At 59.8% G+C, this 24,325-nt stretch overlaps 3 protein-coding genes across 4 annotated transcripts; 2 read left to right on the forward strand and 1 right to left on the reverse strand.

The window, feature by feature from the left end:
* Nucleotides 1–347: 347 nt before the first annotated feature.
* Nucleotides 348–3,336, forward strand: CRYBA2 (crystallin beta A2). 2 transcript variants are annotated; one of them, XM_069861334.1, is made up of 5 exons: nt 348–429; nt 958–1,131; nt 1,526–1,667; nt 2,724–2,866; nt 3,122–3,336. In XM_069861334.1, exons 2-5 carry the CDS (start codon nt 971–973, stop codon nt 3,267–3,269), a joined length of 594 nt encoding a protein of 197 aa, XP_069717435.1. In that variant the 5' UTR covers nt 348–429; nt 958–970; the 3' UTR covers nt 3,270–3,336. The 2 variants fall into 2 exon arrangements, with proteins under 2 accessions (XP_069717435.1, XP_069717436.1); XM_069861335.1 differs by having other exon boundaries at nt 390–429; nt 955–1,131.
* Nucleotides 3,337–7,344: 4,008 nt separating this feature from the next.
* Nucleotides 7,345–11,242, forward strand: FEV (FEV transcription factor, ETS family member). The gene is made up of 3 exons (XM_069861093.1): nt 7,345–7,396; nt 8,316–8,471; nt 10,711–11,242. Exons 1-3 carry the CDS (start codon nt 7,345–7,347, stop codon nt 11,220–11,222), a joined length of 720 nt encoding a protein of 239 aa, XP_069717194.1. The 3' UTR covers nt 11,223–11,242.
* An 8,489-nt stretch (nt 11,243–19,731) lies between these two features.
* CDK5R2 (cyclin dependent kinase 5 regulatory subunit 2) lies at nt 19,732–21,153 on the reverse strand. The gene has a single exon (XM_069861331.1). It carries the CDS (start codon nt 20,983–20,985, stop codon nt 20,026–20,028), a length of 960 nt encoding a protein of 319 aa, XP_069717432.1. The 5' UTR covers nt 20,986–21,153; the 3' UTR covers nt 19,732–20,025.
* Nucleotides 21,154–24,325: the final 3,172 nt, after the last annotated feature.

Below are 24,325 nucleotides of genomic sequence, written 5' to 3' on the forward strand. Positions count from 1 at the left end.
CCTGGAAAATCCCCACTTCACCCTGGCACCTCCTTCTCGGCAGCCTCAACCCTGGCAAAGGCTGTGAGTGCCCTGGGAAAGGCTGGTTCCCTAATCCATGCCCAAGCAGGGACATTGTCCGGGGGCAGAAAGGAAAGCGTCGCGTCAGGCCCTTTGCCCATTATGCCCTGAGCCCCTGCGCAAACACAGCCCAGCACTTTCATTGTCAGCCCTGTGGGACACGGGGGGGCCGCTCTCGCCACACTGCCTAACTGGAATGGACAGCCGGAGTCTGGGATGGGTGCGCACCCAGTTCCCCCCCCATCCCCTGCTTGCTGACACAGCACCCTGCTCGCCTGCACCATCGGCACTTCGGTGCCCGCCTATAAAGGGCGAGGGGCAAAGCCGGCACCGGCACCACCACCTTCGCCTCTGTGCCCTGCCGACCAAGTAAGTACCAGGCTGTGAGCCCCCAAGCCTCCCCACGCGCCCCCTACACCAAGCCCTCCCCTGCCAACGCACACTCTGGGGCAGGGCAAGCTGTGGGGTGCTGTGTGGCACAGCAGGGTGACCCCGTGTGGATGCTGGCACCCAGCTTTGCGAGAGCTGGCTGGTCTGCCCCAGGGCTGCACCCCACACCCATGTCTGAGCCAGGGTCGCTGTAGCCCCCCTACCCCGGGTACAGTGCTACCGCTCCTGCCCGACCCCGGGAGTTGTGGCACGGAGCTTGGGAGCAGAGATATTGAGGCAGCCCTGGGTACATCACGAGGTGAGATGGGGCATTGTAGGTGCACCTTGTGACTTGGGGATCACTGGGCAGTCATCCCACAGCACTGAGGGAAAGGGAATGGGAAGTGTCCCCCATGCCAGCCTGGGAGGGAGCACCACTGGCACTCCAGGCTCAGTGGCAGGCAGCGGGGAGGCTGGGGGCTGGTGGTGGGCACCTGCCTGGGGTGATGTGTGGGGCTCTGCCAGCAGCTGAGCAACCCGCATGACCAGCAGCGAAGCCATGGACACCCTGGGGCAGTACAAGATCACAGTATGGGAAGAGGAGAGCTTCCAGGGCAAGCGCTGCGAGTTCCTCATGGAGTGCCCCAGCATCATGGAGCGTGGCTTCCGCAAGATCCGCTCCATCAAGGTGGAGTCCGGCCCGTAAGTGCCCTGCCAGCCCCATGTTCCTGCTGTTCCCAGGGGACTATCAGGAGCTGCTCAGGAGCCAGGACATCTGGGTCCTTCCTCAGCTCTGCCACAGCTCACCATGAGATCTCCCACCCTGTACCCTTATGGGGTTCCTCAGTTTCCCAATCTGTAAAGCAGGCAGATCCGTCCCAGCCGAGGCATGGGTCAGAGGCAATGTTGTGGCTCAGGGGAGAGGGGTCCTGCTTGGAAGAGGGACATTTGCTGCTAGCAAGGACCCTGACCTCTGTGACAAACCCACACCCTGCCAGGACATCTCCATCCCCTGCACGAGGGGAGAAGCCAGCCCTGGACTGAGCGCTGGGGCTGTGCTGTACATCCCTGAGAGCTTTTCTCCTCTCCCCTCCAGCTGGGTGGGCTTCGAGTACCCCGAGTACCAGGGGCAGCAGTTTATCCTGGAGAAGGGTGACTATCCCCGGTGGGAGGCCTGGAGCGGGAACAGCGGCTATCGGACGGAGCACCTTCTCTCTTTCCGGCCCGTCAAGTGTGCGGTGAGTTACGGGGACCCCACTGCAGGCATAGCCTCGTCCCAGCAGCCTGGCACAGAGGGAGAACAGCGATGGAGGGCAGAGGAGGGACAGACAGGAGGACGAGTTACATGGGATGCATTATGGAGGGGTAAGGTGGTGCCATGGGTGGAGGGGTAGCTGCACCCACTGGCTCCCACCGCCCTCCAAGGATCCTGGGATGTTCTTTAGGCTAAAAGTTGAGCCTGAGACAGTGTTCCAGCTCATTCTGCTTGTGCCTCGGAGAGCCACCTCTCAGGCTGGGGTCCCCAGGCCTTGTACCCCTGTCTCAGATACCCAGGGATGGGGAGAGCTGAGGGGAGCCTGCAAGACCACAGGGACGCTTGGGGTGCGGGGTCCGTCCCCCGCCTGCCTGGGGTTCTCAGCCGTGCCCAGGCAGATGCAGCCTCTATCGCTCCATCTGCAGAGACACTGGTGCTTGCAATAGCGGCACGTCTGCGCCTCCGAGTGGGAGTCCCCCCCCCCAAACTTTTAATAATCACCAGGCAGATATGCTCGGGCTTTAATAAAGGGGATGCGATAAGATCACTCCTTACTGGCAGGACGCTCCTCGGTGCAGATAGATGCGTGTGGGGGCTGGGCACGGGGGACAGTGCCGCATCGCTCAGTGTCCCGGCAATTAACCCCTCGATGTCCAGCACCCAGCAAAGCCCCGCAGAGCCAAGGGTACTGCTCTCATCAGCCTGCCTTGCCCGGCACCCTTCCTGCAGCCTCTGGGAGTGCGAGATACTGAGGGCAGGAGCCTGTGTGGCTGCAGAGGATGTGCCCACTGTCACTCTCCCTGCAGCTGTGCAGGGGGACCACAGGGACACCAGACCAGCATCTTCTGGGCACCTCTGGCATGTCCCAGTGAGGGGGTGCCAGGCTGAATGACACCCCCAGGCCTTGCACTGAAGCCAGACGTGGTCTCAGGCCTCCCATTGTGCCTTGGCATGTGTCCCTCTGATGCCATATCCCCTATCCCTGCCTGAGCCACACCACCCCCTCACCACCCTGACCCCCAGCGCTCTCCCTCTACAGAACCACAATGACAGCAAAGCCATCCTCTATGAAGCGGAGAACTTCCAGGGCCATAAGTTTGAGCTGAGCGATGACTACCCCTCACTGCAGGCCATGGGCTGGGGCAACAAGGAGGTGGCATCCATCAAAGTGAACGCCGGAGCGTGAGTCCCACCAGTGGGGAGGAGGGCAGAAGCGGCCGAGAGCAGGGGCTCAGTGAGCACTTCCCTCCTGCACAGCTCCAGGGATGGGGAGGGGGGACCCCAAAAAGAAAGGGTGTCAGCTGGTCCCCTTCCCTTGGAAATTGTGGGGTGTTTTCTGTCCCTTCCTTCTCAGGGCAAGAAGAGGGATGGGATAGGGTGGCATGGGATGGGGGTGGGGATATGTCCCAGGGCTCTGAGGCAGGGGTCTGCCTGCAGGTGGGTGGCGTACCAGTACCCAGGATACAGGGGATACCAGTATGTGCTGGAGCGGGACAGACAGAACGGCGAGTTCAAGAAGTACAATGAATACAGCAGCCAGGCCCACACCAACCAGATCCAATCCATCCGCCGCGTCCAGCACTGAGCAGGGGCAGGACCATGTGCCCCACAGCCTCCAGGCTGCTGTGCAATAGACCTCTATCCGGTAGCAAATAAAGGCATTTGTCAAAAAAAAAAAAAATGGGGGGTCCTCCTGCTCTTCTCCTCGTGGGGCTGCCAGGCCCAAGGGCCCCTCTGTGGGGAGGGAGGCAGGGTGCCTGCCCCAGCCCTACTGCTGCACAGATCTCTGCAGCTGGAAAGGGTTTCCCCTTCCCCAAGTGGGCTTGGACCCATGGCTACTTTCCACCATGGGTGAGATCTCTGCACTCCACCTCAAGGCCATGCACCCTGAAAAGCGGGGATGCAGAACAATTCCCATTGCCATAGTGCTCCAGCTGGGGAGATGGTAACTTACTGGGAACTGACTGGGCTTATTGGGCAAAGAGTGGCTGGAGCCAGGAGGGGACATCCAGGGGGGTTGTGCCCTAGGTCCTCCTCTGAGGCTTAGTGCCAGGGCAAGTGATTGGCACAAAGCCTGTGATCATGAGGTCTCTCTGCACCCTGATTTGGAAAAGGGAGAGGGGACTTTGGCCCCTTTGGACCTGTGAAAGGGGTGCATTGGGGTCATCTGGAGTGGGGGGAGCTGCCAGAAATGAAGTGGCCAGGGCTAGGAGCACTGGCTTATAAAGGTGGTGTGCAGGGGAGGTGTAAGGGTGCTGAGGACAGGGGCAGGAGCTCCCTGGGCAACTTTCCTGCACCTGTCAGGGTGCTCGGCTCACTGGTCCCAGCACCCTTAGAGTCTGGGTCCCCCCACCCCCAGCCTAGCCACGCCAGCACATCCGCACCAGCATCCGGCTCCAGCTCCTCCCGGGCACACCGGGAGCCCCACCCAGCCTCCTCCTCCTCATCCAGCGCCCTTTCCCGGTCTACTCCTCTTCCATCCTCCTGCAGCACCCCAGCCCTCCTGGCATGCAGGCTCCAGTCATCACCCCGAGGTGCCCCCCACACCCAGGACATTCTCTCTAAAGCTGCAGAACAGTGGAACAGTGCTGGGTGGCTTGCATGCCTGGGTCCCTGCCTGCCCACCCTGTTCCAAGCCTGTGGCTGTGGGTGCCCCAGAAAGGTACTGGGCTAGTGGGAGACTGCGAAGGCTTGTGTTGCAAGGTCAGTGTGTGCACACCCATCACCCAGGGCTGCACAGAGACCCCCAGCCCTGGCACGCGTGCGAGTGCCCACACAAGTACGCACACAAGCGTGCCCATGCATGAGCCACATGGCCCTGCTCTCTCCCTCTTTGTGCCTGTGCCAACGCCCCAGCACCTTGGGCATCCCCATCCTGCAAGGTTTCCCTGCTGTGGGGCTCCCCCCCCTCGCCTCCTCTGTGCCCTCCGTGGCCCCACCCCGCTGGCCCCACGGCAGCGGCCTCTCCCCCTGCACAAACACATTCCTGCACACCCGGCCGGGTAGCAGTCAGCACAAGGCCACGTCAGCTCAGCTCCGCTCCACGCCACCGGCACACAGGTGAAGTTCTCCTGGGCACCTGCGCACAGGGCTGCAGTGGGGGGGAGGTGGTCTGGGGGTCACGGCACAATGTGGGGTCTTTACTGCTCTGTCTTGGAGTGGGGCGGAGGCTCTGGGTTGGGATACAGGGGACAAACTGGCTGCTTGCAGCCAAGGGGATGTTGTGCTGCTGCCAGCTGTGTGCTCCACGTGTCTGGACTCTGTTCTCTGGAGCGCTACAGACCTGAGCCCTCACCTCCTAGACCCCCCATGGACCCGAAGACCCATCCCCTGGTTTCCCTATGGACCTGGCCCCTCATTCCCTGGAATCATCGTGTACCCTGCCCCTCCCATCCTGTGGGTCGCAGGCTGTGGCCACGTCTCTCAGGTCCCCAAAGCTCCCCGTGGGCACAGGGCTCTCCATCCCCAAGGGCTCACATTCCCTGCCCCTCCACACCCCCCAGCCCCCAGGTCACCCAAAGCCAGTCCCCTCAAACCCAACAGTGCACACCCACATTCACCCACTGCTTTTCCAGGGACCCAGGAGTCCCCATGCCCAGAGCCCCCTGCACTACCTCCCCCCCGCCATCTCCAGATCCCACAGCCCCGACCCTGTTCCTCATACTGATCCCAAACTAACTGCTCCCCCCACTCTGGGCTGATGTGGGATCCCTCAGCCCAGACCCCTCACTCCATGCCCTCCACCATGCAGGTGTCCTTGGAAGAGGATCCTGGTCACCAGGGCTGCCTGGGGAGAGGGGTTCAGTGGGTCTGGCCCCCTCCCCACCTCACCCCACTGTTTCCGGGGCTTGTTTTCCGTTGCCTGCGGTTTGTTCCAGTGACTCAGGCAGCGAAAGCAAGTCTGGGAGGCTGTGGAGCTGCCGCCGAGAGAGCTGCATAACGGGTGGGGAGCTGGGGAGGAGAAGGATGGGGGGGAGAAGCAAGGGCTCTTGGGCTGTATGAGCTGGAGTACCCCACAGTGGGATTCAGGGGAGCTCAGGGGACAAGCTGGTGGAAGAGAAACTTTAAGGGCTGTTATGTCCAAACAGAATTGGTGGGGGAGTAACGTGGGCTCTGCTCATGTCTGCCCCCACCTCCCCGTCAGCATCTGCTCTCTGACGCCAATGGAAATGGGCAGCAAGGGTGGAGCACCTGGAGCCCAGCTCTGCACTACTGGATCCCCCTGTTTCCTAAACTCTTTGGACACCCCCATCCAAGAGGAGCTGCCAGCCCCATTGGGCTGTGGCACCCCAACATTCCTAGGCACTCCAGCTGGGCGTTGCTCCTTGTGAGACACAGCTTCTTATTATGCAGGGCACATTTTGACAGCAGTATAAATAATAACCATGGGTCTGGCATGGCCGTATCCTGGTTTCCATTGGATTCACGTCTCATGATGACCATTTTCAAGAAATTCATCCACGTCCAGCGTGAGAGCTCATCCTTTTACTAGACATCAAAGAAACACCGCAGGAGAGGTTGTGGGCTGATGGGTGGCTTGGCTGTATGGCACTGGGCTCACGTGAAGCAGGGCTGGTTGGAAATGTTTGTGTCCACCGCTGGCATGCTACCTGGCCACCTTGAGCTGTCAGCAACCCACAGCTGCACGAACAGCTGGAGCCACAATTGATGGGGATAAACCGGGTCAGATGTGCCTTTTGGGAGACAAGATCACCCCAGACCCTTTTCCGGTTACAAGTTCGTCCCCAAATCACCCTCCCACCTTCTCAACCCCCAGGGCTGTTCAGGATAAGCTGATGGAGATGAGGCCATTCAGGTTTAGCTGGTTGTTGGGGGGCCACCCAGCTTCTACAGGTCCTAATAAAGATGGGTCAGGGATGGGGATAGGGCTGGGGAGACCAGGATGATCACAGGCTGAACTGTTCCTGAGGCAAGGACTCCCCAGAACGGCACCAAGAAGCCAGGGAGGTGGCCAAGCTGTGGTATGTCCTGGTGCCTCCAGCCGCTGCTCAGAGACCTCAGACTGCGAAGGAATCCCATCACCACTGTTCTGAAACTGCAGGGACACAGTGGGGATCCAAATGACCAGCCCCAGGGCTCTGGGGAAGGGGCAGGGAGGGAACTTGGGTGGCTGGGAAGGACGAGGCAGGTGGGAAGATGCTGAGAGCCCAGGTGATGCTGGCAATGTGGGGACCAGCCGGCCGAGGACCAGGGAGCGGGATGCTGGTGGCAGCGACGGGAGGCCAAGCCCAGGCGGTCTCCAGGCAGTGTCCGAGCCCTGCTCCCAGCTGGGATGGCAGCGTCGTGTTTGCGAAGAGTTAAGGAGGCGGAAGAGGCAGGAAGCGGCCCGAGCCGCTCTCCATAGAAACCCGCGGCCGTGATTAAAGTCTGATGCGGGCCGATAGCGGGAGGGGGGGGGGTGGGGGTGGCGGGGGGGCAGCGCCCGCTTTAATTACAGCGGAGGAAATTGCTGGAGCCGGGGCCCCGAGCCCCTGCGAGTTGCCTGGAAACTCCCCCCCCACCCCGCCTCCCCCGTCCCCTGCCCGTCCCGCTGCCATTTATTCGCCATCAGCTGCTCCCTGATAAAGTGGAATAATAATAATAATAATAGGGGCAGGAATATTAAAACATGCAGCCCGCGGGCCGCCCCCACAGCTGCCATGAGACACGGTGCCGGAGCGGTGCCACTGCTGCTCAACATGTACCTGCCAGGTACGGGCGGACCCCCCAGCCACTGCCCCGCCGCAGCGCCGTGCGCTGCGCAGCACCTGGCCCCCACCTGCCCTGCCCCACCGCTGCCCTGGGGCCCTTCTCTGCCTCGTCTCCCTCCAGATCCCACCCTGACTTCACCTCTCCCTCCGTCCGTCCTTCCTGCCTTCCAGCATCCCATCCATCCCTCCTTCCTTCCTTTCAGCCACCCTCACAGCCTTCCACGCCCGCACACCCATCCTCCCTTCCATCCTTCATCCGCCCACCATCTCCTTGTGCTTCCATCCCTCCATCCACCTTTCCATCCTTCCAACCCATCCTTCCACCCATGCACCCATCCCCTGCTCTTCCATCCCTCCATCCACTCTTCCATCCTTCCAACCCATCCTTCCACCCACCACCCATCCCCAATGCTCCCATCCATCCTTCCACCACACCCACCCATCCCTCTGTCCCTCTTTCTATCCCCGCTACCCGCCATCCCTTCTATCTACGATGCGTCCTTTTCATCTGCCCATTCTTCCAGTCTTACCCTTCCTTCCTTCCTCTTATACTTCCCTCCATCTACCCATCCATTCACCCGTTGTCCTTTCTGTCCTCGCATCCATCCACCTGTCTCTCCTTCCTTCTTTCCATCCTCTTCTCCATCTCTGTCCCCTTTTCCCATCTGTCTACTCCCCAAACACCGACACTCGTCCTGCCTTCCACCCGCCGCTCCTGCCACCCATCATCCTTCCACCCCACCCTCCTCTTCTCCATCTCCCCCTGCCCCGCAGCTCTCTCCCTCTCTCTCTCTGTCTCTCCTCTCTCCCCCAGCCCGCGGGATTCTCTATTCCTATTTAAAAGCTTCCCCGGCTCGGTCGGAAATCGGATTTCCTTTTTCCTGGACGCGTTTCCTGGCTTGGCGACGGCGGCGGGGCAGGCGAGGGGGAGCGACTGGGGGCTGCGGGTCGCGGTCCCCCCCGTCCACCCCCACCCGCGCCCCTTTTCCCTCCCCTCCCAGATCCAGTCGGGGAAACTTTGTTCAAAGACGGCAAGAGCCAGACGTGGGGGTCTCTCAGCCCCGGCGTGCAGAAAGGTAAGAGCATCGCTCCCCCTTTTTCCCCGGGACCGGCCCCGCTCCCTTTCCCAACACGGCAGCCGTCGGGAATCCCGCCCGCCGGGCACGGAGGGGTCGGGCTGGGAGCATCCCAGGGAAAGCGGCGGAGCCCCGACGGCCGGGAGGCGCCGTTCCGGTGAAGCGGAGGGGAGCCGGGTGCCCGGCGTCCCCGCCGAGCCCCGCGATGGGGTCCCAGCTCGGGTTCTCTCCCGTGCTCCGGGGACGGGGAGGGGGGGGTATGAGGTGAGAGACCGTCCAGGAGGGAGCGGCCGGGGCAGGGCAGGGGTCGGCTGGGACACGGCGGATAGCGGCAGCTGGAGCCGTCCGACAGGGTAAAGCCATCCAGGGATCCCCGGGAGCGGTCAAGGGCTGGCCAAGGAGCATCCTGGAGCCTGCTGGGGAGCTAGCAGGGTTGGTTGTTGGGCAGACACGGGGCCAGCGCTGTGGCATTTGGGCCATGTACCTTGCCTGCCAGCCAAGGAGACAGGGGTCAGGGGGTGCTCTGAGCAAGAAAAGGGAAGCTCTGGTTTGTGAGTAGGATGGGGACAAAGGTGGGACTCGAGGCAGGGGGTGAGGGGTGGGGGATGCTTTCGTCTCTGCACTGCGGACTCTGCCCAAGCAGCCCTCTGTGCTGCAGCAAGAAGGGCATTTTTGGATCTCTGGAGGCTTTCTTGAGGAGGTGCCGAGCACAGCACTCTGCAGCAGGCAGGATTGAGCCTCACCACCCCACCCAGGTGCACTCCCGAACACCTCCCTGCCCTCCTTGCATAGGCTGGGGGAGCCCATAGAGGGTAGCAAGAGCCTAGGGTGGGGTCTGTGGGGATGGAGAAGAGGCAAGGGCTGTCGAGGTAATCTAGAGGGGAGAAATCCCCCACTTTGTTCCCAGGATGGGGGATCTGGAAATAAAATACCTTGGAATCTGCCTGGACAGAGATGTCTGTGCAAGGTTTGGTGGAATGGGGATGGATGGGGAACGGCTGTTCCCTGCTTCTTCCAGAGTGAGAACTGAGGGGTGGGTGGGTGGCAAACAAAATAGATGGGTACAAACCAAGCAGGACAAGGTAGAATTTGTGGGAAACAGCTGAGCTGTGGGACAGCTGCAGAGGTTCGTGGGTGCTAAACCTCTGTATGGGATCCAAGCACTTTTAGACACAACAGTGGCAGAAGAGCGCAGGGAGGAGGATGAAATGCAAAGACACTCTCTGCCGCGGGAAGAGCCTGTACTGCAAGGAGTGGGGTTAGGAGTAGAGATGTGCAAGGGATCCTGCTTGGGAGGGAGTGTGGTGGGGTTGGGGGGGTCTGAGTAAGTGCAGGGCTGCCCTGAAGGGTGGCTGGGTCCCAGAGGTGGCACTGCTTGCCACCCTAATGTCCAGGAACATTCTCCTCTCTTGACCTTGGACCAGACTGAGTGGACCCTGTCCTTGTGCTTCACCATGGGCATGCCCAGGTGTGCCAGGCTCCTGTGCATGCAACAAGCCTGGTGCAGAGGCATCTTGGGCAACCACCACGGGTGCTCCTCAGTGCAAGCTGCAGGTGCAGTGGCCATGGCTCAGAGAGCCAGAAACAAGGAACATTTGTGCCTGAGTAAAATGCACAGCACGTCCTGCCCTGTCCTGGTCTCTCCTTTCCTCATACCTGCCTGCATCTGCACCCTGACTTCCACTCACCATGGAGACATCCTTGCAGGGCACAGTGCCCGTAGAGATGGGCAGGGGCTGTGCTGTGTCACTAGCCCAGTTCCAAGCAGAGGTAGCAGCGGGGAATACAGGTGCTGGGATGGATCTGGGATACTGCCAAGATACCTCCTTCCTGGGCCTGCAGGTGAAACAACCAAGCCAGATCCCCGCACCAAAGCAAATGAGCAGGCATTCAGCTTCAATGAGGTGTGAATGAGGGCATAAGGATCGCGGGAACCCTGGATCCAGACCCACTGGATCCTGCACTGACCTCTGAGCACTCCTACCCCTGTCCCAAGGTGCAGTGGCATCCTAACTTCCTCTTGCTTTGGGGGCAGGATGGAGCAGGACTGCTGCAAAGAAGCCATGACTCATTACCATCTTCCATGTCTCTAAAGCAGGGGAGATGCAATGAGGTGCTTCTGAAACCTGGGTCTGGGAGGGCGCAGCATAGCGTGGTGTCAGGGAGACTGGGTCACATCCTGACCCTCTCCTTGTGCCCTGAAAGGGAGCTTTAACCTCTCTGGGGCCTGGCCTTTCAGGCAGCGGGCAGATCCAGCTGTGGCAATTCCTGCTGGAGCTGCTCTCAGACCGGGCCAACCTGAACTGCATCGCCTGGGAAGGCACGAATGGGGAGTTCAAGCTGATCGATCCTGATGAGGTGGCGCGGCGCTGGGGCGAGCGGAAGAGCAAACCCAACATGAATTATGACAAGCTGAGCCGGGCGCTGCGCTACTACTATGACAAGAACATCATGACCAAGGTCCATGGCAAGCGCTACGCCTACAAGTTCGACTTCCATGGGCTGGCCCAGGTGTGCCAGCCAGCCGCCCCTGATCACACTCTCTACAAATTTCAGGGCAACCTGGCCCCACTGCCCTTCTCAGGCATCTCTAAACTCAACCTCATGACCTCGGGGGTGACACCGGCCAGCTTCTCCTACTGGCCTGGCTCCAGCCCGTCCCTCTACCCTGGGCATGGGCTCCAGCCCTCTGCTCCATTCAGTGCCATGGCAGCCTCCCACCTCAACAACATGAATAACCATTACCACTAGAGGCTTGGCCGCACCAGGCAGACCTCCCTGTCCCTGGTGGTGTGAGTCTGTGGAGCTTGACAGGGAGGGATGGGGGGGTGGGATCATGCTGTGCTCTCTGTTACTCCTTTTTAGATTTGGAGAGTAGCGTAGGGGCTGCAGGGTACTTGCCAGGTGGCTGGGTTGATACCCCAATGTGGGTGGCTGTAGGACAGAAGCTGTCTTAATTTAGGGTGAGGATGAATCCATGGTCCTGAAAACACACGTGGATACCTAAAGCAGGGTGTGAATGGAAGGAAAATCCATGGGCTTTCCTCCTGTCAGGGACCATGCCTCCGCTTTCTTTTGCAACGTGCCACCCAGCCCATGAATGTCCTTAGCTCTGCCCTAAGTCTGTGCCTGTCATCCCCTCTCCCCACAGAGAGGAGTCGGGAGCTGGAGTCCCAGGGCAGCTGTGACCATGGGTAAGGGTCCCACTGGGCAGAGATAAGGAAAGAGGACCCTCCTTGCCACTCCTTGGTCATTCACCTTTGTCTCCAAAGTTTTCCTTTCCTCCATCCCTCCTACACCTCCAGCTGACAGTGGCCTCCTCCAGACCTCAGGAGAAGCCTTGGTCCGAAGAGCAGGTGCCCTGCATAGGTTAACTCCTGCCCAGGGCAGAGCTCTGAGGTTGGAGGTGCCAGGGGCAGGTGGGGGCACTGCCAGCCTTCAGGGCAAAGGCAGAGCCCGGAGGGAGCAGAGCTTGGTCTTGCAGCTCTGCCCTCTCTCCAGGCCCTGAGGACCACGCCACAGAGCAGGACAGTCCTCAACATGCTGCACATGAGCCCATGACCTGTTGATCACTTTGAAGTTTTAATGCTCCAGTTTTACTGTGGCTCTAGCCCACTGCATGCAGGGCTTGGTGCGACACCTTCCACAGGTGCGGACGTCCCCAGGGGCAAGGCTGGATGGGAGATGGAGCTGGGGAAAGGATGATAGCAGGGATGGAAGCCCCAGGCACCAACGAGCAGCCCTGGGTCTCTCCCTCTGCGTCCAAGGGGTTACCTCCATCCTCTGAAGCAGGACTTTGGCCCAATGGATACAGAAATGCTGGGCATGCTGGGCTCTGTGCTGGCTGGGGGAGGGATTGGTCTTCAATAAAACAGAGAGGTGCTGTGACCTGTGTCCTCTCATGTCTGCAGGGGTCTGGTGAGAGAGGAAACCACAGAGCAACCCACCCACCCATCCGAGTGAGAGCACCTCCAGGGCTCTGATGGGGAGGATGCAGCCACCCTGCCTTATCCTGCACACCCTTTTTACTCTGAGGATAACCTCTGGCTCTTACAGCCCCCACAAGAGATAGGAAAGAGCTGGAAACCTCTGGGATTCTTGAAACACTTCTCCAAGGAAGCCACTTACCCTGTTCCCAGGCTGGCAAGGGAATGCGGCAGCTGGAGGCAGTGAGAAGATGCAGTTAGCCTGGCAGGACACCTGCCATCCTCCATGGTAGCTTGGGAGGCTAGGAGCCTCTCGTAACTCATAGAACCCCGTGGAACCAGTCTGGGGCAATGTACTGGGCCTAGCACAACCTGATCCTGTAGCAGGTGTCCCTGTTGGGCTGTACTATGCCAGGAGTGGGGAGGTCCTGAGCTGTGGGACCTGGACCACGTGTGATTGATGTTGGAGTGAGAGACAAACTGCTTGTCTGGCTCAGGAACACACCCACAGATCTACTGGTGCCTGCAGTGGCTGGTGTGGGCTCAAGGCTGCTCTCTGCTTGCCTCTCCTTGGGGCTATGCTTCCCATCCCAACCCTATCAGGGGTCTGGGGCACCAGGGCTGGGGGCCAGGTTTACAGCAGGGATTCAAGTGGCTGCACAAAGGAGTGGCACGCAATTACCCAGGCCATGGAGGGGTTGTCCAGCCCTCAGCCCCTCTTCCTTCATCCTCCAGATCAGAGCAGCCCCCACATCTGTGGGCTCCCTATGGCCTTCTCTGTGTCCCTCCAGGGTCTGGTCACTCTCATAGCCTTGGTGGCATCTGCTTGGACATGTCCTCACTGCCCTAATCAGCTTAAGGGAGGGGGATCTGATGTCAGCATCTCCTCTGCGGTTGGCTCAGGCTGTAAGGTGTGTGTCAGGAGGCGGCTGATCCTGCCAGTGGGGAGCCCACGTATTTGAAAGGAGCTGTGAGGGTCCCTCCCAGGGGGCTGTTCCTTCTCCACGGTCCTTGAGCCTCGAACAGCGTGGTCCCCAAGGACAGCAGGAGGGTAACATGTGGGGGAGAAGTAGTTACCCCATGCAACCAACACTCAGGCTGGAGATCCCCCCCAAAGCTTGGCCTTGCAAGGCCAAAATCAGGGGATTGCCTACAGCTGTCTCCCTCAGAGCTGGACCAGGGAGCTGTGCCTCTGCTGTGGGAGCTGGCACTGGGTCTTAGGTAACTGCACGATGCAGGGTAGGACATGGATTAAGGAATGTGGGTCACTAAAAGCTCCCCCTCCATCATCCCCCTCCTATCCCCCGTGTCCCTCTGCCAGTATGTGCACCAGGGAAGTTCAGGTGAGCCCAGTTCCCTTCTCATTCCCAGCCCTGCAATCCAAGCCCCAGCTGGATCAGAGGCTGGACATGCTGGCGACAGCGGGGAGTTACCTACTGGGGAGATAGAGGATTACCATCCCCTCAACCCCACAGCGCAACAGGCTGCAACTGAGGGCTTGCTTCACTCTGCTCTGAGCTCACCTGGCACAATCCTCTTGCTCTGTCCCTGGAGTGCCACCCCAAAAGCCAGGAAACAGCCCTGGCCTCCCCCTAGACAGCAGCCAAGGGAGAAAGTGGGGGACACCCGTGCAGGACTGCACCAGTGATGCTCTCGCCTGCCTGAGGATGCAGCCAGTGTCACCATGGCAACTCGGGATGCTCCCATCCACAGGCCCCCCACCCTGTGTTTGCTTACCTGATGGGGGTGGGAGACAGAAAATCACACACTTACCCCCTCAACCCATCCTCCCCCTCCCCAGAGCCCCATCTGACCCAGCCCGCCAACAGCGCCACTTTCTTCAGTCACTAAAACCACTGGCTGGGAGCAGACTGCAGCAAAATCCTGCCAATGGGAAAGCAGGGCCGAGCCCGGCACGGTTCCCAGCAGAGCATCGTCCCCAGCCTTGACCAGGGGTGCCCAGCCTGGGGGGCTGCTGGGGGAGCACTGTCCCTGGCAGTGGGATGTCCTGGTTGGGTGGGGAACCCATCCCAGGTGCCTAGCAGCAGGGTGGATGAGCCCAGTGCATCCTTGGGCTCCAGACCTACCTGGTGGGACTCCTCAGGTGCTCTGCCCACGGTGAGATGGGGGAATGTGGTCCCAAAGGGCCTCAGTTTGCACTGCAAACAGCAAGGGAGCAGAGCATGTGTCCTGGCAGATTTCTGCTGCCTTGGGATTAAAGGCAGAAGGTTTTTTTCCTACTTAAAAATAAAATAATAAATATTTGGGTCTGGTTTTGCTTAACCAGTAGGAGGACAGGATTGAGCCCTAGCCTCAGCCTCTTGCCAAGATAGGGGGCGGACCTCTCCAACTCTTTCCAGCCCCACACTAAGGGATCAGAGGAGGGATGGTGTAGCCCCTCTCCTATTTCAGCGGGCACACATCCCCACTTGCTTCATTTCTCTTGCTGGAAAGAGCCTTCAAGGCACAGTCAGGTCATGTCTGCCCCAGGGGATGTGGGCTGCGCCCCTGCCCACCCCAGTTCCCTCTCCAGCTCTCCAAATTCCCACCTATTTTCTCCTCTCTGCATCCCCGCTGTGCTGGATCCTCGGCTTGCCCCTCCCCCCCAAGCTGCTGACTCACATTCTCTCTCCAGACGCCACCTTCCCTTGGCCTGGCTCCCTGCAAGGCGCTTCGTGACTTAGCGTGGCTCAGCCTGAGCCCACAGGTGCAGGCAGCTGGGGTCCAAAACCCCTCCTGAAACTCCAAGGAACCAACCGTGATGCTTCCAAAAGATGCCCTTGCTAACCCGCTCGGGGCTGGGGCCGTGCTGCCGCAGTCACTACGCACCCTCCCACCAGCCAGGACTTCTCTTTTCCCCAGCTCTTGGATGCATCGGTGGGGAAGCTTTGTGCATTTCTGGTTTCTTCCCTGCTCGCTGCCCTCTCTAGACACAGGGATGCTCTGGGTGGATCCCCAAACCTTGCCCTTGCTGCTGCCTGCTCTCTACTGCCCAGGAAACAGCTTCTGGAGAGACCATGTCCTGGGGCTGCTCCAGCCCAGCTGTACACTGAGACCTTGGGCTGGACACTGCTGAGGGCAGGGGCTGGGCAGCGAGGAGGACTGGATTAATGCGCTAATGCCAGATTACGCTCTAATGCAGGACTTGTGATGAGGGAGCTGCACCCAGTCCGGCCTGGGGGGCACTCACTCCTTGGGGTGGGCTCCTCATGACTGCCCCAGGCCAAGGTCCCCCAAGAAGCTTGGTGCTCAGGGGTGACACAGGACCATGAAACAGGCAGGGGACTCAGCACAGGGTAAGCTCCATGCTCAGCTCTCGGTGGGCTGCAGGTAACTCCCCAGCCAAGGCAGCTGCAGCCCTCCACTCTGCCAGGTCCCATGGCAAAAGAATTAACCACCACAGCAGGGCTCCAAGGCATCTGGCTTCCCTTCTCCACCTGCTCCAGCTCCTTAGCACAAATCTGCACCCAGTCTGTGCTCCTCAGTCCCATACCCTTCAGCCAACCAATGCCACCGGTCATGTTTTGGCTACAGTGGGGACCAAACTGTCTCCTGTTCCACCTCCCTTCATCTCACGCCTGCCACTGGGCTACCCTGGGCACAGGCAGAGCTCAAAGCCTCTTGCAGGTTCCCCACCCCAGCCTAGATGTGTCACCCATCAGCTGAGACCCTGTGGCAGCTGTTCTGCCCCTCCCTGGGTAAAAACATCCCATCAACCAATTTAGTCTAGACCCTCTCTCTGCCATTTGTTGCCATCTCTCTGGGTCACTTTGTCTACATCTTTCCCCTTAGACACCCCGCCAGCAGCTGTGACCAAAGTGCAATGGAGCAGGGAGGGGACCAGAAATCTGCACACAGTCATCCTCGATTTAGCAAAGCAGCAACAGCCTGAAGCTGTAATGGAGCCAGTGTCCAAGTACCTCCCACAGAGGCAGAACAGAGACCTCTCACTTCCATCTGCCTTGAGAAACATGTTATCCATCATCCTCACAGCCGAATGAAGGAGAAGAGCTCACGTAAAAAGCTAAGCTGAGGCAGGTCCTTTACCAGCCACATGGGTGCCAGGTCTGCATCATTCGGAGCACTTTCATCCCCATGGAGCAGTTCCGAGTCACTCTAGGGGATGCTGCCAACTCTTAATAGCAAGAGCACTGCTTCCCTTCCACTCGTCTGGCAGGAGGAGGCATGGCTTGCCAGGCTGGCTGCTCCAGCCACCTATTGCTTCTCCGTGTTCCAGTGTCTTGGCCAGCATGTCCAGTGCACAGAATTTGCTCTGCAGACAGAGCAGCAGGGCAACAGAAGTCCCACAGAGCTGGTGCTCCATGAGCTCCAGGCAGAACCCCCTTCTATTCACAGGTGATTACACATCCTGAGGACCTTCTGTCACCCAGTGTGCCTCCAGCAGCCCCACATACCCTTGGGAAGCAAGAGAAGGAGGTTATGGCCTGAAAATAGATGTCCCTGTGGCAGAAGGGTCTGAACTCACTGCAGGCTGCATCATGAAACTTGTGCCCACCTCCCCTGCTGCAATGTGGAGCAGATGAAGCATCCACTGTGAGGCACAGAGAGAAGTGTTGCTCCTGGAGGCCTTTCAAAACAGGGAAGAGCTAGAATCCTTCATCAAGGCCCCGTGGTGATGAATTCCTGACTCGGTCATGCTGCTCTACATTTAAGCCCCAAACCCAATGTGAATTCCCCATCTCTGCAACCCCAGACACCCCTGGATCCTGCAGCTGCCACTGAGGGAGGCTTCCCAGCCCCTCACAAGAGGGTCTTGGCCCCTCATCTGCTCCTCAGGGAGCACTGAGTAGCTGCAGGGGCCACAAGTTTAGAGACAAGCTCCATCCATCCTCCTAATGCTGCCCCTATCTGGCCCCTGAGCCCAGCCCCCACGGCATCATGCAGAGGCACAGGGGTCCAGCAGATTAAAGCACACAGCTTTTGAGAGGCGGAAACATCAAGCTCTCAAGCCTGTTTGAGGATTCCCACCCTTCATACCCTCCCTACCCCAGCCTGTGTCGTGGCCCCCCCTTCTTTCCCTTGTGGGGAGCAGGAGGAGGGAAGGTAAGGTTGGTGCTCCCACTGCCCTGATGCGTACAAGGTCCTCTGGGGCACAGAAAAACAGACATCCCCCCACTCCTCAGTAAGGCTCTGGCTGATCCGACAATGCATATTTAAATGCATGGGAGCATCTAAGCTTGTGTCTCATTCCTTGACATTTCCAGAGACTCCAAGCTGTCTTCAATTACCAGTCTGCAATTAGCTCTTCCTAAATCCCCCAATGAGGCCTAGCACTCTTAATCAATGAAACACAAGGGAGGAGGGGAAGGACATGGCCTTGCTGCAGCTGGAAGCATTTTAAAAGGCTGCAGCTTGAGGCTGGAAGGGCCCTCAAAGTGTCTGTATGGGGATCTGTGTGGTGGGAAACCTCCACCAGTGCTGGTGCGCTGTTCAGCTCTGGAGACGAGACTCTATAAAGCTCCATGGTGGGGGGTACGGGGTCACTAGACAAACACCCCTGGCTCAAGGTGGAGACAGCTGGTACCAATGTCTTGGATGTTACTCTGTGATGCTGCAGATGTTTCTTGCTGGATCGTGGCATGCTGCTTCATCTCCCTCTGCCTCAGTTCCCTCTGCAAAATGCCGATAGGGAAGAGTCAGGGCTCACCCAGTAGCCCCATAGGAGATCTAAAGGTCCAATTCTACCCCTGTTTAACCCAGATTAAGTCAGAGCTACTGCCTTCCCCAGCACAAGACATCGGTAAGGTCAGATTTGGGGGTGGGGAAAGGAAGTGTGTTTTGGACCAGACAGCTCACCACAAGGTCACTCAAATATCAATCTAAAGGCAGGGAGAAGAACACCCAGTAGGGACAGGGAGGTGGGGAGCAGCACAGGTCTAGGTGGGTTTATGCAGCCAAAGAAAAGCCTTGCACAGCACCCTGCCAGGTCAGCCGCCGTCACAGGGACATCTGTGCTGTCTTCCTAGCAGCACAGCTTTGCCTGAATGAGCCAGATTGGGCCTAATTAGCAGCTCTGCTGATGCACACAAAGGTAGAGAGAATCCAGCTTACCCTCCATGACCTGCAGAGCCAGCACAGCTCTTCTTGGCTCAGAGTAGCCCGACTGCTTGGCTTAGAGGAATTGGGGAGCACTGGATGCAGACCTCAATAGGAAAGCACATGCTCTGGATCCTGCTATAGAAGCCCCAGCAAATTCAGTAGCCTGAAGCACAGCAACCAGCTATGAGAAAGCCAAAGCCTTCCCCTTCTCCATCCCTCTCCCTGGGAGTCTGCAGAAGCACAGGGCTGGTAACTGGGCTAGCAACACAGCTCATATAGCCTGCTGCTGCTGGGGAAGGGAGACCAGCCCTACAGAGCAGAGATAGGGAGGAAGGAAGTGAGAAGGGGGAGAAATGTGAGGGAAATGGAGGTGACATGGGCTGTGGGATCTAGATAGATCCAGTGCAGCAGACAGGCATCAGGCATTTCCAGCTGGAATGGAGGAGGCCAGGAGAGCTCACAGGGAGCCAAGGGGCACTTAGGTGGACTAGGACTGGCCTTGGGCACCACAAACAGGGGTGAAATTCTGACTCCCAACTCATACTGTGAAGTAAAAACACCTCTGTGGACCTGACCCCACCCAATCCCTCTTGGGGAGGACAGGCAGCATGACTGAGAGCTTGGGGTGCCCCCCACAACCTCCCTGCATCCCAGCACCCAGCAAGTCCAGGGAGCCACCGCCAGGCCTGTCCAGGCCGCCTCTTTATTCTCCAGTGAAGCAAAGCAAGAGGAGAGGGACACCCCCTCCCCCAATAGCAGGCCCCTTCCCCATGGGCTCCCTAGGCCTCCTCTTTCCCCGCAGCAAGCCAAGGCAGAAAAGCGGGGCGAAGGGGGCGCTCACCCCACCAGGGCCCTGTTTCAGGGAGGATGGGGTGGGGGTGTTACCCGCGGGGAGACAGGGTGTGCACCCACCCCACCCCCCCCGCCCAAAGGGGCTCAAACAAAGGGGTAAGAGGGCGGCTCCCATGCCGGGGGGGGTGGGGGAGGCAGCGCCCACGACACGAAATCCCGCGCCCCCACCAGCCCTGCCCGCCCGCCTTTGTCTGCTGGGGCGCGGCGGCTTCAGCACCGCGGACAGCGCCAGAACCACGGACAGCTCCGGGGCGGCGGGGGAGTCGGGGGGCAGTTCGTTCGCATGCACCGTCTGCCCGGGACCCCCAGAACCTAGGAGACCTCCCCCCCCACCCCCGTACCCCCTGCCCCCGACCCCCAGCTCCATTCCTCTCCTTTTTTTTTTATAGGGAAAACGCATCCAAGAGCCTCCACTGCTCCCCTCCCTCGCGCAGAGGCGGGAGGGACCCTGTCCACCCCCCCGGTCTTTTCCGGCGTCTCGGTGTCCCGGAGCGCAGCCCCCAGCCGGGGTCGGAAACGGGGGAGCGGCCTGATCCGGAGCAGGGAGGGTCCAGGCAGTGTCTCTGTGGAGCTGATGGCCGGGGAGTAGGGGAAGGCGAGGAGGATGCGGGGATTGGCGGGGGGGGGGGGGAGGGGGAGATCCAGCAGTCCTTCGCCTCCCCCGCCCCTCGGTGCGCGGCCCCTTCCGACCCCGGAGCTGGAGGCCCGGTACCTCCCTAGCGGTCCAGGCTGATCGTCCAGTGCTTGGACCCGTCTCCGCCCTCGCCCTCGCTCTTGAGGTCCTGGAAGAGTTGCGTGAAGTAGTGCGGGTCCGCGTTGATTCGCAGCATCTTGGCGCTGAGGCGCTGGATGATGCCCAAGCAGCGCTCCCAGAAGCGCCCCTTGTCGCCCTCCACCAGGAAGGGCTTGAGCGGGTAAGAGATCTCGTTGCCCATGTAGGAGTAGGCGAGATAGAGGCAGGTGAGGAAGGCGGCCTGCAGCTCGGCCTGGGTCCCGATGTCTTCGCCTCGCAGCGCTTCCCGGCACAGCAGGTAGACGAACACCAGGTTGGCCGGGGTGATGAAGCCCTGGTCCTGCCAGCCCTGCAGCAGCAGCGAGCGGTCCACGCTGCGGAACCAGGAGATAAGCTCGCCGGGGCTCAGCTCCTTCAGGCGGTAGCAGCGGCGGCACACGAAGTCCCCGAGGCAGCGGAGCAGCTCTCCGGTGGACGCCTGCACCACCACTCTGCGCGGGGAGCCCGGGGCGCGGCTGCCGGCGGGCGGCGGCGGCGGCTTTCCCCCTCCGGAGCCAGGGTGCAGCTCCTGCGGCGCCGAGGGCACGGTGGGCACCGGCACGGCCAGCGGGCCCTGCTTGGTGCCTTCGGCCGGCCCCACCGCCGACTTGCGCAAGTTCTCGCGGTTGCGCTGCACCACCAGCGGGTCGGGCTGGCCCGGGCCCCCCCCCGGGGCCCCTCCGCCGGGCTTCGGCGTCACCTTCTTGGTGCTCTTCTTCTTCTTGGCCGAGGCGGCCACCAGCCGCTTCCAGGTGAGCGCCGAGATGAGCACGCCGGGGCGCTTCAGCCGGCTCTCGCCCTTGCCCGGCAGCCTACCCGGCGCCTTGTCGGCCAGCAGCCCCCCGCCGCCGCCGCCGCCCTTGCCCGAGGAGGCGGCGGGGGAGAGCGAGAGCACCGTGCCCATGCTAGCGCCGAGCCGGACGGGCTTGCGGGGGCCGGAGCGCCGGCACCGCCCATAGGAGGCCGGGGGCTGCGGGGAAGGCGGCCCGCACCGGGGCCGCGGTGCCCGAGGATGCTCCGCCGCGCCCGCTCTGGGCGCCGCGCCCGCCGCTGCAGCTCAGCCGCCGCTCCCCGCCCCCCCCCCCGCCGCCAGCCAATCGCCGCCGCACGGCGCCCCGGGCCGGCCCGCCCCTCGCCGGGGGGCGGTGGGGAGGGGGCAGCCCGGAGCGGCTCCACCGGGTGGCCGCCGCCCTGCCGTGACCTTCACCGGGGGCTCCGGCCGGGGCGGGGGGTGAGACCCGCGGGGCTGTCCCGGTGGGAGCCCGAAGGACAGGGGGCACGAGAAGGGGCGGGGGGGGCTTCTGAATCTGGCCGCTCTCACCTGGGTCCCGCTCTGTGTTCTTACCTACAAGGCAGAGATCAACCATCCAAACCAGCAGAGCGGTGCTGGGGGACACAGAGCCTTGGAAATGCCAGAGGGGATGAGGAGGAGGGGTGAAGGTCAAGGGTACTGCGAGCGTGTAGCTGGGAGGTGACAGCTGGAAAAGGCTTGGGGGTGGGTAAAGGCTGGCTGTGGCTCAGCAGCTGCCACGAAGGTTTCATGGGAGAGCCCCAGCTCTCATGAGAACGAGCCTGAGCCCGGGCATCGCTCTGTACTGTGAACACTGAGTCCCTCGCTGGCCCTACCTCTTCCTAAGCAGCCCTGGAGGGGAAATTTACCACCATGCTGACGGTCACCAGCAGCCCTCCAAAGTCAGGGACCTTGGAGAAGGGGGTCAGGTCTTCAAGGCAAGACCAGCCAGCCCTGCCGCCCAGGGCTCCCAGAGCCCTCAGTGGAGGAGGGAAGAGATGCTGCGCTTCTGCATCATTGCAATATGCTATGTGATAAACCAGCCGTATGCACACAGGCTGCTTCTCCCCCTCCGGATCCAAGCACACTGTGGATGGAACCTGCAGCCATTACTTGCTGCCTCCCTGCACTCTGCAGCAAGATTCCCCCTTGTTTTTCTCATGAGCTGGAATCCTGCAGGTCTGATTGCTACGGTAGGTGCCAGGCATCCATTAGGAACAAAATGCCCCACATGCCAGGACTATTCCTGTATGTAAAGCACCAGGAGAGGTAGCCGGGAAAGATTTAGGGAGAATGTTTCAATGATGCATTTTGATACAGCATTTTATGTGTGAAATGAACACATGTCAGTGCCGGGATGTCGCTGTTGCCGGATGGATCACAGCTAACAGGCGGTAATGAATGATCAACCGGGAGGAGCTAAGCCAGCCTCCCCCATCCCCGCTTTCTCCGGTACTGCTAGTGCTGGAGGTGTTTGCAATGAAAGCGCAGGCTCAGAGCTGGGTTTCAGACTTCCAGCCGGGCCTCCCACTGCCTGGGGCTGACAAGACACATCTAGGAGCAGGGCAGACGCTGTGCCCTCTGTGGCATAGCAGGGAAGAGGTCCGAAGTCCCATTCCCACATATGCTGCGCTGTGGCCAGCCATGTCCTGTCATTTCCTTGCAGGAGGCTGTGGTAGGTCTGCAAAGAACATGCATATGTGCACACAGACCCCTAGACACCGATGTTTGCTTTGGGAGTGTTCAGAATCAAAGTGGAGCTGGGCCAGCATCAGCTACCCAAGGGCAGCTTACGCTGGGTTGTAGAAACAAGGAGGATTTGGTAAAGGGGTACAAATACAGAAGAAGAAAATCAGGACAAGTTTCCCGATGAAGAAAAAGTCAGCACCTTTAGATATACAGAGCTGGCTTCAATCTAGCCAAGAAGATGGAGCCCTAAGGAGGGGATGGGAAGGAGCTTGTGGTCTTTGCTTTCTTTGCATGTTTGAGGACTGATTTTCTGGTGTGCAATCGTGGTGTCATCAGAAATGCACAGCTGAATTTTACAGGTGAGGAAGCAGAGAACTTCCTGCATACTGCTTACTCCTGCTGGAGCAAAATTGCTCTTAGATCGCTTCATCTGAAACACATGAAGCTGCCCCGCCCTGTGTGAGCTCTCCTAAACTGGCTTCCCTGAACTCATTAAGAAGGGGCATTTGTATTAGGCAGTGATGAGCTGGGCTTTGCAGCCTTTTATGCAGAGGAGCAAGCCAGAGGCCTCCCCTGCCTCTCCCCAGCCGAGCTTGTGGATCCCAGCACTGAGCAGCTCAGTGTGTGAGCACCTCCTACTACGCCCAGGAGGGGAGATTTGGCTGAAGCCTGTTTACAAATCCAGCCCAGGGCTGTTCAGTGGTGTAGCTTGAGGCCTCAGCTATGACCAGCAGAAGATCTCCAGGGCCAGTTATTTCCTTCTTGCCTGCAGCTGCCAGTGTTCCACTGCAGGAGCAGCTCTGGGGTAGAGGTCTGTGAGCCTATAGCCTTTCCCCAAGTCAGCACTGCTTCCTGCAAGCACTAGGGAATTACCCAAGTCCTACAAGAGCAGCAGGATGTTCCTTATGCAGGTAAAAAAGGAGCTTTGCAGCTTACTCGGGAGGCAGCCGCCGTTCCACGTGAAAGAGGAGGATCTTTTCCTCCCTCTTTAGTTTATGCTTCAGGCTCCAGCCCTAGGCCTGGCAGGCTATGCTGCAGCACAAGCTATGTTCTTGGGGCCATTTCTGCTTGGCTCTTCCTCTAGGTGGTGGTTGAAATGTTCAGCTGGCAGGGAAAGGCACAAAGCAGGAGGAGAGGGCAGCACTTCCCTTCCCCAGGGAACTGGCGTGCCCACCCCAGGCAGCTGGAATGGCATGCTCTTGAATGCAAGGGAGAAATGGAATAAGGCTCCAGGCACTGTGAGTCTCAAAGCTGCTCTCAGCCTCCTGTCTTTGGCCACATCTTCAGCTGCTTGTGGTGTGGCTTTGTTAGGGCACTGTCGGGACACACAAATCCCCTGCTGCTACGGGTCACTTTAGCCAGGACAATGTGTACCTCAGCTACATGCTAGCACCAACAAAGGGATGCTTTCCTGTCCAGGTACCTAATTTGGGCTGTGTAAAGGGATATCCCTGTCCTGAATCCGAGGTGTTCCAGATGAGGAGATAGAGCACTCTGGTATCCAGCACAGGCAGGGAGGCAGCAGCACCAGGGGAGAGAAGCAGGAATAAAACCAGGCAGTACTGTGCAAAAGCTCTCAAAGAGCCAGCGTTGACCTGCAGAAACGACACAGTTCCCTGCAGGTGTCTGGCAGCCAGTCTCCCACTTTGCTCCACCAGAGTTGATCCTCTCACTGCACAAACCTGTGCTGCTCTGCCTGCCTGGTGCAGGTGGGAGCATGGATGCAGGTCAAGCCTTGATAAAGCCCATGCCAACTGTCATGTTT

The sequence above is a fragment of the Phaenicophaeus curvirostris genome, chromosome 7 (assembly GCF_032191515.1).
Source record: "Phaenicophaeus curvirostris isolate KB17595 chromosome 7, BPBGC_Pcur_1.0, whole genome shotgun sequence".
Classification (NCBI taxonomy): domain Eukaryota; kingdom Metazoa; phylum Chordata; class Aves; order Cuculiformes; family Cuculidae; genus Phaenicophaeus; species Phaenicophaeus curvirostris.

What these genes read in the sequence shown, in the direction of transcription:
- FEV (XM_069861093.1), top strand. Translation starts at nt 7,345, where the DNA reads ATGAGACACGGTGCCGGAGCGGTGCCACTGCTGCTCAACATGTACCTG. An exon ending in GCTCAACATGTACCTGCCAG is followed by an intron (nt 7,397 to 8,315) that starts GTACGGGCGGAC and finishes GCGGCGGGGCAG; the next exon opens with GCGAGGGGGAGCGACTGGGG. An exon ending in CAGCCCCGGCGTGCAGAAAG is followed by an intron (nt 8,472 to 10,710) that starts GTAAGAGCATCG and finishes CTGGCCTTTCAG; the next exon opens with GCAGCGGGCAGATCCAGCTG.
- CDK5R2 (XM_069861331.1), bottom strand. Translation starts at nt 20,985, where the DNA reads ATGGGCACGGTGCTCTCGCTCTCCCCCGCCGCCTCCTCGGGCAAGGGC.
- CRYBA2 (XM_069861334.1), top strand. Translation starts at nt 971, where the DNA reads ATGACCAGCAGCGAAGCCATGGACACCCTGGGGCAGTACAAGATCACA. An exon ending in ATCAAGGTGGAGTCCGGCCC is followed by an intron (nt 1,132 to 1,525) that starts GTAAGTGCCCTG and finishes TCTCCCCTCCAG; the next exon opens with CTGGGTGGGCTTCGAGTACC. An exon ending in ATCAAAGTGAACGCCGGAGC is followed by an intron (nt 2,867 to 3,121) that starts GTGAGTCCCACC and finishes GTCTGCCTGCAG; the next exon opens with GTGGGTGGCGTACCAGTACC.